At 45.6% G+C, this 16496-nt stretch overlaps 2 protein-coding genes across 2 annotated transcripts; both read right to left on the bottom strand.

Annotated features, from left to right (window-relative positions):
* Window positions 1-266: 266 nt before the first annotated feature.
* Window positions 267-6974, bottom strand: Mkp3 (Mitogen-activated protein kinase phosphatase 3). Its single transcript, XM_076444077.1, has 4 exons — window positions 5261-6974; window positions 4770-4955; window positions 4442-4684; window positions 267-4291 (listed from the first exon to the last, which is right to left on the bottom strand). The coding sequence occupies exons 1-4, from the start codon at window positions 5652-5654 to the stop codon at window positions 3915-3917; spliced, it is 1200 nt and encodes a 399-aa protein (XP_076300192.1). The 5' UTR covers window positions 5655-6974; the 3' UTR covers window positions 267-3914.
* Window positions 6975-7228: 254 nt separating this feature from the next.
* On the bottom strand, window positions 7229-11017 carry LOC143218712 (uncharacterized). Its single transcript, XM_076444083.1, has 3 exons — window positions 10757-11017; window positions 10520-10636; window positions 7229-10444 (listed from the first exon to the last, which is right to left on the bottom strand). The coding sequence occupies exons 1-3, from the start codon at window positions 10969-10971 to the stop codon at window positions 10345-10347; spliced, it is 432 nt and encodes a 143-aa protein (XP_076300198.1). The 5' UTR covers window positions 10972-11017; the 3' UTR covers window positions 7229-10344.
* Between the last annotated feature and the right edge of the window lie 5479 nt (window positions 11018-16496).

Raw genomic sequence — 16496 nt, 5'->3', positions numbered from 1 at the left:
GACTGTCTTTTTATACAAGAACCAATACTGGAAGCGCGTCTGAGCGTTTCCTGTTTTTTATACATTAGCTGTACAAATGAATTTGTGGACGAATTAATTTACTTTACTGCTGAAACAGAACAAGAAAGATAGACAACAGATTTGAAAAAACGGCCACGAATCGATTTGTGCAACTGATATATACATTAAAGAATAGTTACACTCGGTTCAGGTAAGATAAGTTGTATTTCTAATGAAAATTAATTAAAATATATGTACAACGATGAATATAAAATAATAATTTATGTAATATACATAATATTTGATTAAATCTTTCGAGCATCACGCCCGATAAACATACAACAGACAACAGTGTAATAGTAGAATATTGTTATTACATTAACGTCAAATATATATTTCCTTAGTTGTATATCAATTTTCGCCCTCGCAAATAGTCAAGAGTTCGTTACCGCAACTTTTTTTTTTTAGTTAATTACATGAAAAATAACATTCACTGAGTGTGTTTGTGTGTATCATGGTATGTATGTTTTGTGTGTGTGTGTTTTTCACGTGTGGTACACTCATATTAACTTTTTTTCAATTATGCTCGATGAACAATACATATAGTACATGAAAGATAGTCGTTACAAGTATATCAGGTCAATGTGGCTCATTGTGGGAATGTGAATGCGATTAGCTTCTTCGTTTTTACAAAAATAATTTTAAATATATATCTGAGATCTGTAAGATAAATAGAAACAGTGCTGATTCGTACAATTCAAAAATTTAGTGTTCAAATTGCTGTACAGCATTCGTTTTAGTTGCATCCTTTTGTCGACGTACAGGATCGAGGATCGAGGTGCAACAACAACCCCTATGGAATTCCGTAAAATAGCACAGAACAGTTTTCTGGACACGATTCGTTCAAAAATCAGACCGGAAAGACAACAACACTTTTTACAATTTGTCCACTACACTTCCGAGCTCCTAGATTTTTCTTAACACTAGCCTTACGGAGCACTACAGGCGACTAACATTATTTTATAAAAGTAACAAAAGTGTCTACCTAATTTTCAACAATTTTTGTAATAATATATATATATGTGCCCGTAATTATGAAAGTGGTCCAAGTGAAAATTTCAAAAAGAGTTTATCAGGTATTTCACATCGCATTATTTTAAACTAAATTAATTCAATGTAATTTTTACAATATTGTGAAAAACGAACCGTTAGATAGTGCTTGTTATTTCAACATTTCATAATTATGGGCACATACACCCAAAGAAATAAATTTGTTGAATAATTCTTCGTGGATGAACCTTTACGATTTCAATAATCGTGAATGAAAGATATTAAAACGCGTCCCGTAAATCTAGTGTTAATTTTGTATGCGAACTTCTTCGACGAATAATTCCACCATTAGCGGATTGACCTTTTTGCACTGATGATTTGTAAAAAGAAGTAGATTATTTTTTAGTTACAGTTCTAATTTTTTCTCTTGGCTATGTTGATATAAAAATGGAAATTTTGCAGGAACATCTGCAGTCCAATTGTTTGTGCCCCCCATGATAAAATCAATAGATATTGTTTACGATTAAAGTACGAGATGGACAAAATAAAGAACGATTGTATTTGTGCACGACGACCCTGATTTTCGTTTTGGAAGTAGAAGAGATTCGGAATGCCCTATAGAAATGCACTGATCCGCATAAGATGTACTCCTTAAATTTATTTAACCGAGATGTTCGCTTGAGAAAACACGTGCATGCGACTCTTCGTGTATTTTTTTTCCCGGGAAAAGTCAGCGTGCACCGAGAAATACCCTTTTCTCAAGATAAGTCACTTTTGTGTATTGAAAAACTATGTCAAAAATTACGCTTGAGTTTCAAATTACTTTACATATGTGTACATATATATATATATATATATAGATTTACTTTATCATCTAACTGTTGAGTACGAGACATTCTCCAAATTTTTGTACCTCCGATAACTTAAAAATTAGTGTGTCAAGCAGTGATCTCTTTCTCTCTCGCTCGTTCTCTCTAATTTTCTTTTTTTCCATAGTTTTACACGTGATTGCCTGGGATCGACGATGTAATTAGAGAAATTACCTGTTCGCGACTTGATTGAATTCCGTTCACAGTAATCAGATCTGTGCACTTTTGAAATGACGTTATTCCAAATTTCAAATAATATGTTATTTTATTGTATAATTATTTTGGATCATTGTGAAATTGTTCTTCGAAATTATATTTCAGTGACCTGATCATCAGGTTTGGGTCTAATTTACAATTAGACAACGGGTCTTTATGCAAAATGAAACTTTTTCTATGTGAATTGCAACAAATTCGAGTGCAATAGAAATTTATTTTCTTTCTTAATGTTCACATCTTTCGGATAAATGCATAAAATCCGCTGTCTACTTATCATGACGCCCTTTGTTGAATATTATTCTGAAGATCATTCGACAAGTTTAAAACAAAAAGACACGAAAATAATAAATTATTTGAAATTTTGCTATTACTTCACATAACAGTATTGGAAATAACGGCGTGTAATAATTATATTTCTTATTTTCATTTCAGATAGAATTTGCCCAGGTCTGACGGCAATAAGCATCGTCTGCGATGATTTAAACAAACACAGCCTCGTTAATTGAAGGGTTCAGGGAGTAAGTATTAAAAATATAGATTTTCGTCTTTCGAGGAGTATAGTGTTACGTATAAAAGTGTATCCCTAGAAATGTATTGGGGTGGGGAGGACTGGAAGGGGTGTGGGGCAACGTAGCGCTGACCAACGAACTCAACACTTGTCTCGAACGCTATGACGATATCTGCACGGAAAAATCTCGAAACTTGGAAGCATAATCTCATAACGTACAATCACAACACAGCGCACCCCTCGGAATCGGCACGGCGCTCAATTATAAAATACTTTCAGTGATCAACGCTATCCGCGACCAACTCAGACAAAGAAATAGTCACAGAGAAACGCGCTAGTTCTCTTTCTCTCTCTCTCTCTCCCCCTAAGCTACGAACGCGACCTGCGTCGCATTAACCCTTTGAGGATTTTTCAAAATATCAAAAACACTTTTACACAAAGCCTCTTGGCTTAAAGTGTGCTACGATTTTTAACTTAAGGGGCTAGGCCACCCTGAAGCCTTACGAAAATAAAACCCAAAAGGGCACGAATGTAAATAAATATGTAGCTTCACAACTTACTAAAATTACTAGAAACAGGAAAAAAAGTTTTACTTGGTTCCTGTTTATTGGATCTATAACTTTAACGCGCTGTCTCGTGTGAACGGGTCAAAAAATCGATTTCTTTTCTGTTACGTTTCTTCAAAAGTGTGCAAGAAATGTTTGGTTTTGCAGTTAAAATAGATATACATATAAATCAACTACAAAAAAAGGTATATTATAAAGATCATCACTCTGAAAAAACTTGAAAATCGATCGAATCTTCAGCATTTACACGAGACAGTCCGCAGTCACTTTCCCCAGAGGAGCAGACCATACTATCAAAAAATAAGAGTACGAACTGTATCCAATGCTGATCCTCAAAGGGTTACAAAGTGAAAATCGGTACAGCTTTGGAAAAGAAAAAGCTCAGTAGCCACTCTCGCGGTGTGACAAGAAGAGGAATGGCTCGCGAGAAAGTATGTCTGGTAGAAAAATAGCGGAAAGGCTGAGCCGTTTAACAATTTCGCCGGCACACGCGACGAGCAACAATGGATCTATCTCTCTCTCTCCTTCTTTCTTTCTATATAGATCGTGTCCTAGATCGTGCGTGCACAGGTTCGCCGGAACCGATGTCGCAGAATGTAAAATTTTCGTTTCCCGTTAACCCTTCAATTTCGGGGTCTTCTACTATATGGCATAGGGCGTACTAGGAGGGACCTAAAATTTGTATTGGGTCCCCCCTGGCCCGTCTCATTCGGCCGGGGTGCTGGCCGCCCATCTATCGAACTCTATACCTGAATCAGGACTGAGGCCCAGATCGATCGGACTGAGGAAACTCGGCGCGGGACAGTTGCACGGGCCATCGGGCCTGCACGCGCCGATACACCTCTGTTCGTTGCCCCTGTTACGGTCCCCACGGTCCCTCAGCTCCTTCTCGAAGCTGTGCAGTTGCTCCATGAAATGGAAATTCGGCGCGACGTTCGACTTCCGACTACGGACTAAGTTAAAAGCATCGTTCAGACTCAGGCTGCACTTGTGCATCAGGTAGGCTACGGTGATCGTCACAGATCGAGACACGCCCGCCAAACAGTGCACCAACACGCCCTTGTGCGAGCTCCGTGCCTCCTCTGAAACCAACGCAAATCCCCATTAATGTACCGACGTATTCACCAGGGGGTTCTAGTCTAATCTTTGTCTAGGATGCCTATAGTTCGTAAGATGCTTACAGAATGTTCGGAGTGTCTAATCTAGCCATCCTTACGTTCATTCCAACTTACCGATGAATTGAATTGCTTGTGGAAAGAAACTAGCTAAGTTCTGGCTCCAGTGATCACTTATGGGTATTTGCATGTATTTTATCGAACCAGCGCTTTCAAATACATTTGGCAAATCTGGGGTTACGTTGAGAATGTACTGTATCCTGTGGCGGGCTAATGCGTCCCTGTCCAAGCTGTTGGCTGCATTCCCAAGATACAAATGAGGCAAAATTTCAACCGGAAAGTCTTTATCCTCCTCGGGTCCTGCAGAAAACGTCCACACACAACTTCATTACATTTCCCCATGGATTTTGGTATTTCTCAATTATGTATATACGACAATACTAACCGACAGAATCACATGTGCTATCACTATCGGAATCCGAGTAAGACCTTGTCGGCGGAGTAGATATCCGAAGGGACCTCAGACCCATCAATTCACCGTCGTTGGAATCCTGACCAGGAGGACATTCACCTCCGACTTGACTAACCTCACACCATTCAGGATACTTATCTCTGAATGCACTAAAACCACCTGTGAAAAAAGAAGAAAAATCTATTCCTTGTTTCATGGAAGCAGCTGTAGCTCAAGAATGCTCTGTGAACTATAGCATAGGCATAAGTGTGTTTCATTCAGTAGCTATACCCTTAGCACAAATCAATATTTCATTCACAACTGTTGTAAACTGTCTCAATTGATGGATACGAAGGACTTTACTCTGTACATTACATAATTCCAAACTCCCACAGTTATTTACAACTTTGTTTCCACTAAACAACGAAACAGTTTGTTTCTGATCCACCACATAAATTATGCTGCAAGTTTCCCATTATTCTTACCAATTAAAATAGCTACACATCCTCCACTGCTCCTAAGTCTCCGACTCAAGACCTGGATCGTTTCTCCCTGATGTCCCGCAGGGTCTGTAGAGTCACCGATCAACACGAATGTTCCTCTATTGTTTTGGTCTCCACACAGAAACACTTCGACCCTATTTCTTAGATCTAAGCACCGTATGGTGGACAGCAGGTCGACCTTGCCGGCCGCCAACCGTCTCAGCATGATACTAGGTATAGCTAAAGGAACCGAACCTCTAATATGGGTCTCGGAGAAATCGGAATGCGCCCTGCAATCGAGGATCAGTAGCTTGCCGGGGCCCTCCTGCGACCTGAGCTCCCTGAATAGCCACTCGGGCCCCACAAGATCCTCCTCCATAGCGTTTCCTCCTGGCATTGTTGCCTGTGCTTTAAACTCTTATTCCTGATGCTTCTTTGGTCTTCAATTCGTTGCGAGACACGTCTGGCCCTGGTTCCGTCCTCACAGAGGTGGTTTCCCGGTGCCTGCGACTTCGCGGTCTCCCATCATGCTTGGTAAGGCTACGTCAGCTCTCGTTATGTCAGGTATTCAGGCTTTGCTGTGTTCCACGGGTCTCGGTCACCCTATGGCACTGTCCGGCAGCATTTACACCGCTTGCTGCCACGAGACGGTCAGGGTGCTGGCGCATGGCTTCGCACCATAGACTGTGGACAGGGGTACGGCGTTGGGCCAGGAGTCATCGGCGAGCTGGGAATTCGTGGGAGACACAGTGAAATGGCACTTGTAGTTGCGTGGCGGAGCATGTGGGTGCAGAGCGAGTCCGTGTCCCTGTTTGTGCACGTTCTCACGTGTCAGGCCACCGCTTCCTGACGGCAGTGGTGTACGGGGCCGCGCACGCTCTACTCCATCATCTCCTCCTCTTCCTCCACCTTCTTCGTCGGCCTCCGCTTCCCCGCGGTAAGCAGCACCAGCAGCAGCCCGTCTCGATTATTGATCTTCTCGTAAATAAAGACGACAGGCTCAATTAACGCTGGAGCCGCGGACTGTGTGCCGTTCGGCAAACGCATGATCCACGCCGCCCGAGCCTCGGATCCGATCTGTCTATCTCGCGCGGGGCTCCGGGGAACCTCGCGTCTCTCCGCTCCACGGGATCCTCGGTGGCATCGCGTGCTTTGCCTGCGTGCGTGCGTGCGTTGTGTCCTGGTCTCTGCTCCGGAAGGCTAGCAAAGGCGTCGAACCTTCGCGGGGCAGACGACGTCGACGGCGCGGCTGGCACACACACGTTCTCCTCTCCCGATAAAAGGGATGCTGCTCGGGTCTCCGCGCACGCTGGACCGAAGCGAGAAACAAGGTACTCGGCCCGAGAGCAGACCGTCGCCCTCACCTCACGAATCCCTCCAGCATCGCTCGACGACGCGTCTTCCCTCGGCCGCCGTACCTCGACTTCCTGTTCCTTTTTTTCTCTTTTTTCCGCTCTCCGTCGTCGTCGTGCTTGCCGTCTCTTCTTCTTTTTTCTTCTCTCTACACACACCGTCGTCACCTCTCTTTCTCGCTCACCCCGCGCGCCTCTCACTCTTCCCACTCTATCTTCGCGCACCACCGACGACGGATTGTCTCTCCTAGGTCTCACTGTCTCGCTCTAACACACCGCACGACCCTGTACCGTTGTCTCCCTCGCTCTCCTTCGGGTCCTCTTGCAGCCAGCCCGCCGCAGGCCACACCTTAACTCGACCGTTCTCCCGTACAGAATGGGCAAATGGCGGTCGGGTTGCCGAGCGTAGGGGCGCCCGGACTCGCCACCCATTGGCCGAGGGTCACGTGGTCCGCGAGCAACGGCCAATCCCCGGCCAGACTGACGTCAGTTCATTGACAAAAGATGTTTTCATTAACAAGGCGTGGGTAGATGGGTCGGGGGGTCGGCGCTGACCGAGTCGTCCGACGATACGGGACGGAGAGGGGACCGGAGTAGGGACGGTAAGGGGGACACACCGAGCTGAAAGTGGGGGGATACACTACACGGTCTCGCACACCGTCTCACGCGTGCGTGGGCGCATATTATTACGAGAACCCCCACCACTATCGCCGTCGCTTGCTCGCTCGCTCGTCGTTGTCGTCGCTGCTCGTCCCTACTCGTCCCTCGTCGCCCCCTGTCGTCTACGAGAGTCTACGCCGCGTATCGACGTGCACGCATACTCGCCTGCACGTGCTCACGGCGTTGTCGCAGGCGCGGCACAACCAACCCCAGCGCCCCCTGCAACCCGATCACCACACTCGCCGTCTTCTGCAACCGTGTCTTTGACCGACCTCCTATTTACAATAACGCCCACCGCACACCGCTTTCGAAAGCCCTGTGTCCCTCCCCACCCCCGACGGATCTATGAACATGAAAACATGAATGAAACTGTGTGAATTGAACCACCTGGCCTGCAACACAGACCACTACCTGGCCCCTTCTACGAGGGGCCTCGATTCATTATGCTAACGGTGATTGTGATATCGCTCGAATTCTTATCGGACCGATCTATTCTCCCCTGGACATCCAGGGATGCTATTATTTCTGACACAAATCTAGCGCAAGACCCGATTGGATCGTGCAAAGGAGCCCCTACGATCTTTGTGGGACTTGATTTGATATAATCACCTTCCATTTCTATTTTCGAAAATGTTCTACTATGCTTTTTTTAGGTAATAATAACAGAAGTATACTCGGCGCTGTACATTCATCTGTGTTTGATATTTGTAGCAAGTTTTCTGGTGGTTGGGCTATTTTCAAAAATGTTCTACTGCGTTTTGCTAGGTAATAATAACAGAAGTATACTCGGCTATACAGCCAGGGGGTTGGAGGAGGCTTCAGGTTGCTGATACGATAGCGAGCAGTATTAAAAATTAAAAGCTGGAGTAGGTGAGTCGTTGGAGGTGTACAGAGGGTTGCAGATACTTCGCGACCCCGAGCCGTGCCGTTCGATAAATGAACGTTTACCAAGGAGCTGTGCCCATTAACGGAGTATTCTGGTATACAACTTTAAAAATCAATTTTCTTCAAGTGTACTCTTCAAGTGCAAATTTTATTGGAGCCTTGTTTCCTTATGTTGACACCGTTGCTCAAAATCTGGCAGTCTGAGAAACTTCAAACTATCGAGAGAATGTTCAGCAGATCTGCTGCTGTTACACGAACTAAAATTCTCGATAGCAATTTATTTACTTCTCACTGTTTACTACGTTCCAAACAATCAAAACTTGAACTTTTTAAAAAAATATGTTCCTGTTCAGTTTCGATCATTTTGAATATTTCAGCTTGGGAGAAATATGTATAGTTGAAATGGTAGCGAATGCATGCGCTAAAAATCAATACAGCGGGTTCGTTCTATTTGTTAGAAAAAAAATTGTTGAAGGTGGGGGTGTAAATCAGAACGCCCCCACGGACGTACGCCCCTGCCACCTTCGGCGTGGTGTGTACGTGAAGCCTCACCTCGGATCGAGCAGCCTATCAGGCGGCTCTCAGGCGTGGGCTGGCATTCCATTCATTTGGGCTGCTGTCGTTGAAGATTTTCACGTTCGATCACGCGAATAGCACAGAGCGCAGGGCCGCCTGATCGCGCGACCCCTAGAACCGTAGCGTCGCTCGGGGCGGGGGACAAGGATAGAGAAGGACGCCGTGACGAGAAGAGAAGACGGAAAGGGCTGTACCGGTGTCGGTGGCCTTCGCCGTGCCGCAGAGAGCACGTCCGTGCAACCAGACGAATTTCGATTCGATCGCGTGGGAGAGAGCCGCGTGATAAGACCACTCCGATACAACCTCCTTTAATCCGAGACCCGTGGCCACCAAATCCGAATATCGATTTTCCAAAAATATCCCCGTCCGATACTGTACAACCTCTGACAGTGACGCCGCGGTTATTATTTTTTAACAGTATTCATCAATCACTTTCACCTAGCGACTCTGCACTGAACCGTCGTACAGTTTTATTTTATTCTACAATGATTTTTATCTCGACAGCGAGTCGACGCTTCTCGTTTAAAAAATTTCAGTAATTACTTCAGTAGTACAGTAACGTTCGGTGAAAATTTCGGAAAGATCGGTCGTCCGGTTTCCGAGCAAAAAAATCCGACCGATCACCTGATTTGCAGCGCGTCACGTAGCGACGCGCGATCAATGGCCGTCTACAATTTACGTAAGGACCGTCCCCTTGGCCCCCCTTGGTTTCGTCAGTGTCTCGGAGCCAGTAGAGCGACACGATAGGTTTGCAGATCGCAGGTGAGTCACGTAGACACACGGTTGCTCCTTGTTTAGTCATTGACAAGAGAAAATATCGGATCTGGAACCTGTCTACCGTTTGCATAAACGCTGCGACGCGTAACTGCTACTACTCTCTGAATGGAGACACGTGTTCCCGCATGAATCCGCTCCCTGGGAGTCTTCCACGCTCCCAGCAGCGGCGCGGGTCTCTCGGATGCGAGGTTGAATGGAGGTTACGTGAATCGGCTTCTACCTGTAACGGCGAGGCGTTAATCAAAACGCTCGCATTGTATCGAGTCCCGCTGATAAGATTGCCGGTGTTTATGCACTCGGTTGTGTATTCGCAGTACGCGATAACGCAATTGATAACATTCTTACGCTGCCGGGATCTTTAACTATCCTTGGCTGCAAGCCAACAACTTTGATCTTTGTAAAACTCGATTAATTACACTTGAAAAATTGCTAGATATCTCGCAAGCTGTTGAAATAATTTCGAATAATTATTGTATTATTTAAATTCAATTTAATTATGCATTTATGGCTTCGGAAAAATTGAATTTTTATCTATTTCAGATCTACAAAGACCACTACGTGTTCAACTATGCGTTCAAATTAAATTCTCTGCTGAAAATCGAGTTCCATGGTCAGAGACGTTCGAGAGCAGCGAAGGAGATTCTCCTGGCGCTCTGATTGGCTAACGAATTGAAGACGACAGCGTGAGGGTGGTGGCGATAGAGCTGCTGCGTCGGCAGCGCCAGCGTAACGCGACGCAACAGAGGGAACGAGGCATCGCGATACAGGAAAACGGTCCTGCATTAAATTTGTATGATTGAACGACTGCAGCGTGTCGTTTGCATCGATCGTACGCCGTCAGCTGTCCGTGAGAAAAGCGTTGTGCAGTATGCAGCCCGGCATGATGCGCGCGCTATGTAGAATCGTGATTGAGTAACGCGCCGGCAGTGACTTCCGACTGCATCACGAAATACGTAATGTCAGTATTATTAAGTATGCGCACCTGTTAAGGTCATCAACAGGTATCACTTACGTCATCTTTAGCGTACGCATCGGCGGCGGTGTGACTGCCATAAAAATCGACGACCGGGGCGTGCTTCGACGAGGTCTACACACTTTGACGATCCCCGTGCCGAGCTTCCTCGTCCAACTAAAACAAGGGAATTTTTTTTCGTTAACTGGAAGATTGCTTTCGGCATGGAGAAATAAAAAATAAAATTTTCATGCACTTTGGAAATTTGAAAAAAATCAAAAGTGTACCATGACGTACCTTGGGCTATTGGGTACACTTTTCATTAAAATCGCGATAAAACTACAACGAAAAATCACAGCTGCAACTTTTCGGACTTTTCGGAAAGTGAATACTTCCGTCTTGAAATCGGGCAGTGGTTTTACTCCTGAAAAAGAAGCGTTAAAATTTGCACACAGTGCCATAAACAACAAAATGTATTTCGCCGGGCATTTTTTATTGCCTGGCGCTCCCATGGTTGAGGAGCTACGGAAATCGATTTTTGAAGATTTCTCCAGATTGGATTAGAGTCTTTCGAAACGGTATCCAGACACGCGCGCCCTTTATTTAGTTCGATCGAGTATAATTATATTACCTTTATCCTACTCGCTTCTAAATGCGTCGACGTCCCACGCCTCGCACGTGCTAATTGTAGTCGGGTACAGGTAGCCCCGCAGCGAGTCCTCTTTATTTTCCGGAAAAAGAGTGCCGTCGCGATACGTCAGCGGACCTTTGTTTTATTAGCATCTCGCGTGACTTGCTCTCGTGGCGATCGAATTCGATTCGTCATTCAGGGATTCGAACTCCGGGCTGCGTCATACTGTTAGCGTAGGCCGTGCCCCCTCGGAACTGTCGCTCTCTCTCTCTCTCTCTCTCTCTCTCTCTCTCTCTCTGACAGCTCGTTTCGTCACAGAAACGATTTGCTACTTTACACAGTCGTTCTAAACACTCCCACTCGCCTCCACAGTAACTTTCGCTGGAAAGCAATTATAACTTTCGGTGGCGAACAGCCTAGTCCTGAAAAAGAAGTAGCAAATAGTTTCTCATTATACATATAATACTCCACTCTCTATCATACAGTAATGCCAGTAACATTTTTAATGTAATCTATACATATAGTCTTTCAACATTTTCACAAATGTTTGGATTTGCAGCGGGGAGATCGCAGACTAAATGCAACGTGATCGAATCAGGAGTATTTTGATTGCAGGCAGAAAAATGTTTTCCATTCGCAGAGCGGATCGCGCCAGCAATACTGACCAGCCGCAACACAGGCTGCTCCCTTCCGTCGTGATACGCCGTACATTACAAATATCTCGCCTGGACCTCCCTCTCGGCTCGATCCGTTCGCCGAGTCGAAAGGAAACATCCGCAGGAAGTGTGTCGATCGTTTCGAGCCGCCTGGCCGGACGGTTTCCACGAATCGAAAACAAAACTCGCACGCCAAGCGTTTATTTGCGTCTGGGTCCTGCGGCCTCTCCGTAGAATTGATCCGGAGATCCACGCGAAATTCTTCGGGAAAATCAAATGATCGTCGAAGCCTCTATTCTTTCCATTGGAGAAACTACAGAGACGCGTTTACTACTCAAACATTCTACAACTTCAAACGGCCGTGAAAATGTTTGAACATTTTTTCCCTGACTGAATCCACCGTGAATTTATTAACTGAACCTTCCCCTTTACAACGACATTTAAAAAATTGTCGTACCATTTTTTTTTTCACGAAATGGCAACGGTTCAAACATCGTCGAACTTTTACAAAGTTTCGAATTTCCTCTTTCTGTATTGTTTATGATATTTTGCGACACTGCGATCGCTTGACCGGCAATAATTTCGTAAAAATTCAATGTACAGTTACGGTGCATCGTTGTGTAACTAAACAAAAATTTTACTTGTTTTTTTAAACAATTGTTCAGCTTACTGGAGAAATGCGATTAGAGTACAGTGGAAAGTCGTTGATTTCGAAGGGTTCCAGTCGACCAGAGCATCGACGGCGGTGTAAACGTCCCCTAACACGAAACAAGCAGACGCGCAACACGCACACGCACATTGTAGAGCGAATGTGCAACGCACCGGAAGCAATACTCCCCAACACTCGGTGCCGGGCATTAGTGCACACGCTCGGCTACGTGTCGGTGCACACCGCGGACGCGTGGGCGTGTGCGCGTGTGATTACCACGAAAAGCGGCCCCAGGTTGACAGGAAATGGTTCGAGATAAGATAATGATGTCCCTCGCCTCTCCTGCATCCGGCAGCTTTCTTCGCCGGGCGCGCTCCGCCGACACCGAGCATCGCTTGGCTCCTTTTCCGTGTCGTTCGAGAAGCCCACGGTGTCCCCCGAAACCCATCGGGGATCGGCCCTCCAAAACCACCATGATTATTTCACCAGAGACAACAAACGTCGTCGCGTTGTCAAAAATTAACCAAGCATCTCGACACTCTGACAATTTATTTATAAATAGTCGTCTTTGTGCTCCTCTAACGTCGCGTAGAAAAATCTTACGGAGTTCTAACTGTGCTCGTTTTAAAGGGTGAAGTTACATCCCCCTATTGTATTTTTTTTAGCACACTCCTCGTTCAAATCGCGGTAAAATGGAAGAAAAAAATCTTAGTTTTCGTGGACTTTTTCAAAAGCGATAACTCTAGCCTTGAGCATCACACGGTGGTTTCATTCCCGAGAAAAATTATTCCTACTCTGTACAGGCATCTAAATTCAAAAAAATTTTAAAATCGACTATTTTCGCTATAGTATGTGTATTCTAGAGTCAAGGAACTCTAGAAAAAAAAATAACTGGGGTACATCGAAAGCGTAGGCTTCACCCTTCGAAACGAGCACGGGCAGAACGCCGTACTATTATTTCCCGCGAAGTTACAGGGGGCTCGAACACGCGGACGATTTTTCATCGACGAGAGAACCAGAAACTTTCCTGGTCAGTCGTGTCATACTTAATCGTCCAGATCTCGCTGCGATTCGGCACAATTCCTGGCAAGGTCTCCGGGAATGCGTGTACGGGCAGGAAGAATAAAAACAGCATGGTCTAACGAGTTGGTGGGTCTCTACGCGTGGGCGCGATCGTATAAAGTTCTTTCGCTTTCTCCCTCCTGGTACCGTTCGCCTCTTCATTGATTATTTTACTCCGGCTCCGCTTTCCCACCTACCGCCATGTGCCCGTCATCCTGTATTAACGGGTAAAGTATACGTCCTGTGTACAACAAGCGCGCGTACACACGTACACACGTGGACACAACGACACCACCACGCATCGGTGTATTCTTAGATCCCCAACGGAAAAGGTATTCTCTAACGAGCTAATTAAACGGCCGATCCCCATTGTGTTGCCATCAAACAGGCGCCCATGGAATGCCGTTGTTTAGACAAACTTCAAACCCCTGCAAACCGATCAATCGTGACGCACTTCGCTGCGTACGTTCGCTATTCCTCCGTCGTTCCTCTCCGTTTTGTTTACGGTGTTGATGAATTGTTTATCCCGTCGGACGGAGTCTCATCCGGCTCTATCAATCGAGGCGTAAGCTGGTATACGTACGTTCTGTTGGAATTAGAAGCAGGAAATCTATAAATTCAGGTCATAAAAGTCAATTGAAAACGTGTTACGAGTCGTGCAATTTATATTCTCAATGAAAGAGTGGAACAATTTGGCAACAGTGTACGCTGCCAGTGGCGCTCAGCACTGAACGCAGTTGCTAGCGTGTCAGCCACACAGGTGTGGGGGCGACAGACCTCAGGCTAGCGTTGAGCACCGCTGCTGGCACGTGCTGTTGCCAAACTGTTCCTCGATTAAGGTTTTCATAGAGATTCGCTGTTTAATAAAATTGTACCTTTTTTCAATGTTTCCAAGCGTCGTCCATAGATTTGCCGAAACTGACAGAACGTTTTGCAGATCGAGTTTAAGGTCACGGCAGGGCGTGAATGGAGCTGGCCGAAAGTGGTTAATAAAATCAGGTGGAGGACTTTCTATATTATGCAGGCCTCTCGCCGCCGGTACAGTCAGGTATATGTATAATTTATTGAATTGCGTTCCCGGTGGTGGGCGACGGCGGTGGTGGGGCGGCGGCCTTGAGCAAGCCGCGCACTTTCATCCGCATCAATAGGCGTGTGGGGCGAGCAGGGACACGAAGGGAAACGGGATGAAATCCTATAGGCAGCCTCGCAGCCACCGTAGAGAGGCGTTACATGGCCGGTGGAATGTGGGGCCCACATGACACTGTCATCTACCACAGCGTCTCCACCTTACAATTAGACCGTATATAGAGGGTGTCCCGTAACTGGTGGCACAAGCGAGTAGGGGAGTGATTCTACGTGAAAAATTGAATAGAAAATATATGTAGAATAAAATGTTTTCATATGACGCTTCATTTACGACAAATTGTGGGCGCACCAGTTTCGAGAGTCATTCAGAGAAGCGGGCCGCCTTTATTCAGATTACTCTGTCGATCGGAGAAGCGCGGGAAACGACATGTCCGATCATCCCGACAATAAATACCATCGATCCGACCCGGTAATCGACGTCTCCAGCCGCCTCCGGAACTGGCGTTCGCTCGCTTTAGGCTCGGCTCACAGCCTCACAGAGTGTCTCTCGACTCCACACATTGCATCTAAAATTTTTTAAAAGCCCTTCAGGCTTTTCTCTGCCATTGAGCACCGGCAGTATTGCTAGCTGCGGATTATCAGCGCCCCACTGCTGAAATAGAGCTCTCTGTTTAATTTACACGACCGTTTCCGGCCCGGTTTGTATATTTTCCAAAATCCGCCAAGCTATTCCCAGCTCCGGACCCTGCTCACTATATCCGCCGGCTCTCAAGTATCAATGAACACTTTTTCCGGTTTTACAACTTTCAGTTTCGAACGGAACCGGAACAGCCTGCTGGGAAGACTATATTTTTTCAAACACAGTATCTACCCCCTACGGGCAGCTACACTCGAGTGTCTGTTCTTCCTCAGTGCTTTCGAAAAGAATTATTATCGCTCCTTTGACTTTCCAATAAATAAGGGTACGACCACGCAGTGGTTCTATAGGGTCGTACGTTATATGTATGTCCCTTTTTTCTATTGCGTGTATGTACGTGTCGCAATAATTTGTTGCTATTTTAACAGAGGCACCCTGGTTCAACGACTTCAAACATCCTGGTAGTCCCGATTACGCGGATGGCGTGAACTGCTACTTTTGGATCGCTCACGATTCGTTCATGTTCGTTCCCAAATGATTTTTTACGGTGAAATTTTCCCAGGAATCCTATATTCTTCTTGGTAGCTTCGAGCTTGAAATTAAGCCTAGATTCGTCGCCGTCCACGACTTTTTCTCATAAAGCTGTAAAAATTCAAACGTCAACGGAATTGAAGATTCATCGAGTCTCGATCAATTTTGAGTCGAATTTGAAATTGAAATTCAATTGAAATTTTGACTCAAATTTGAGTCGAAAATTTTTTCCAGGCATTCTGCTATATTTTTACCGTGCGATACTTTTGGATCGTTTTTAGGGGATTCAACGGTAGGATTCGTGGAGATATTTTCGTCTTGGACGCACTTTTTCTCATACTTTTCCCCGGGGACCGTTCCTCCGCGGCCGTTCGTTCACCGAATTAGTATAAATTGACGATGAGCAATCGTCGTAAACGCCGGCTTCCGCCGATGAGAGTAATTAACCCCGTCGCGTAGGCCGTGTGCGACTGGGCGCTCGGGATTCCAGGAAAAAGTACACAGCCTCTCGAATTCCCGTGGCGAGAGAGATTCCTCGGCGTTTCTGATTCTCTGCTAGGAAAAATAATCTCGACGAAAAGCCTTTCCACTCGACACCACGCTCCGCGGAGAAAATGAAATTTCAAAAATTTGTCCGGAGGCTAATTGGACGATTACAACAACGGAACAACGGTAAAAGTGTAAATAGCGCCGACGGTTTTCCGTTAACCTCGTTTTTAAAAAGGGAAAACGAATTTGAAAACTCGCCGAGCACCGTTCGCGCTCGAACACGATTGTATATGTAA

The sequence above is a fragment of the Lasioglossum baleicum genome, chromosome 20 (assembly GCF_051020765.1).
Source record: "Lasioglossum baleicum chromosome 20, iyLasBale1, whole genome shotgun sequence".
NCBI lineage: Eukaryota > Metazoa > Arthropoda > Insecta > Hymenoptera > Halictidae > Lasioglossum > Lasioglossum baleicum.
This window is presented reverse-complemented; position numbering and strand designations above follow the sequence as displayed.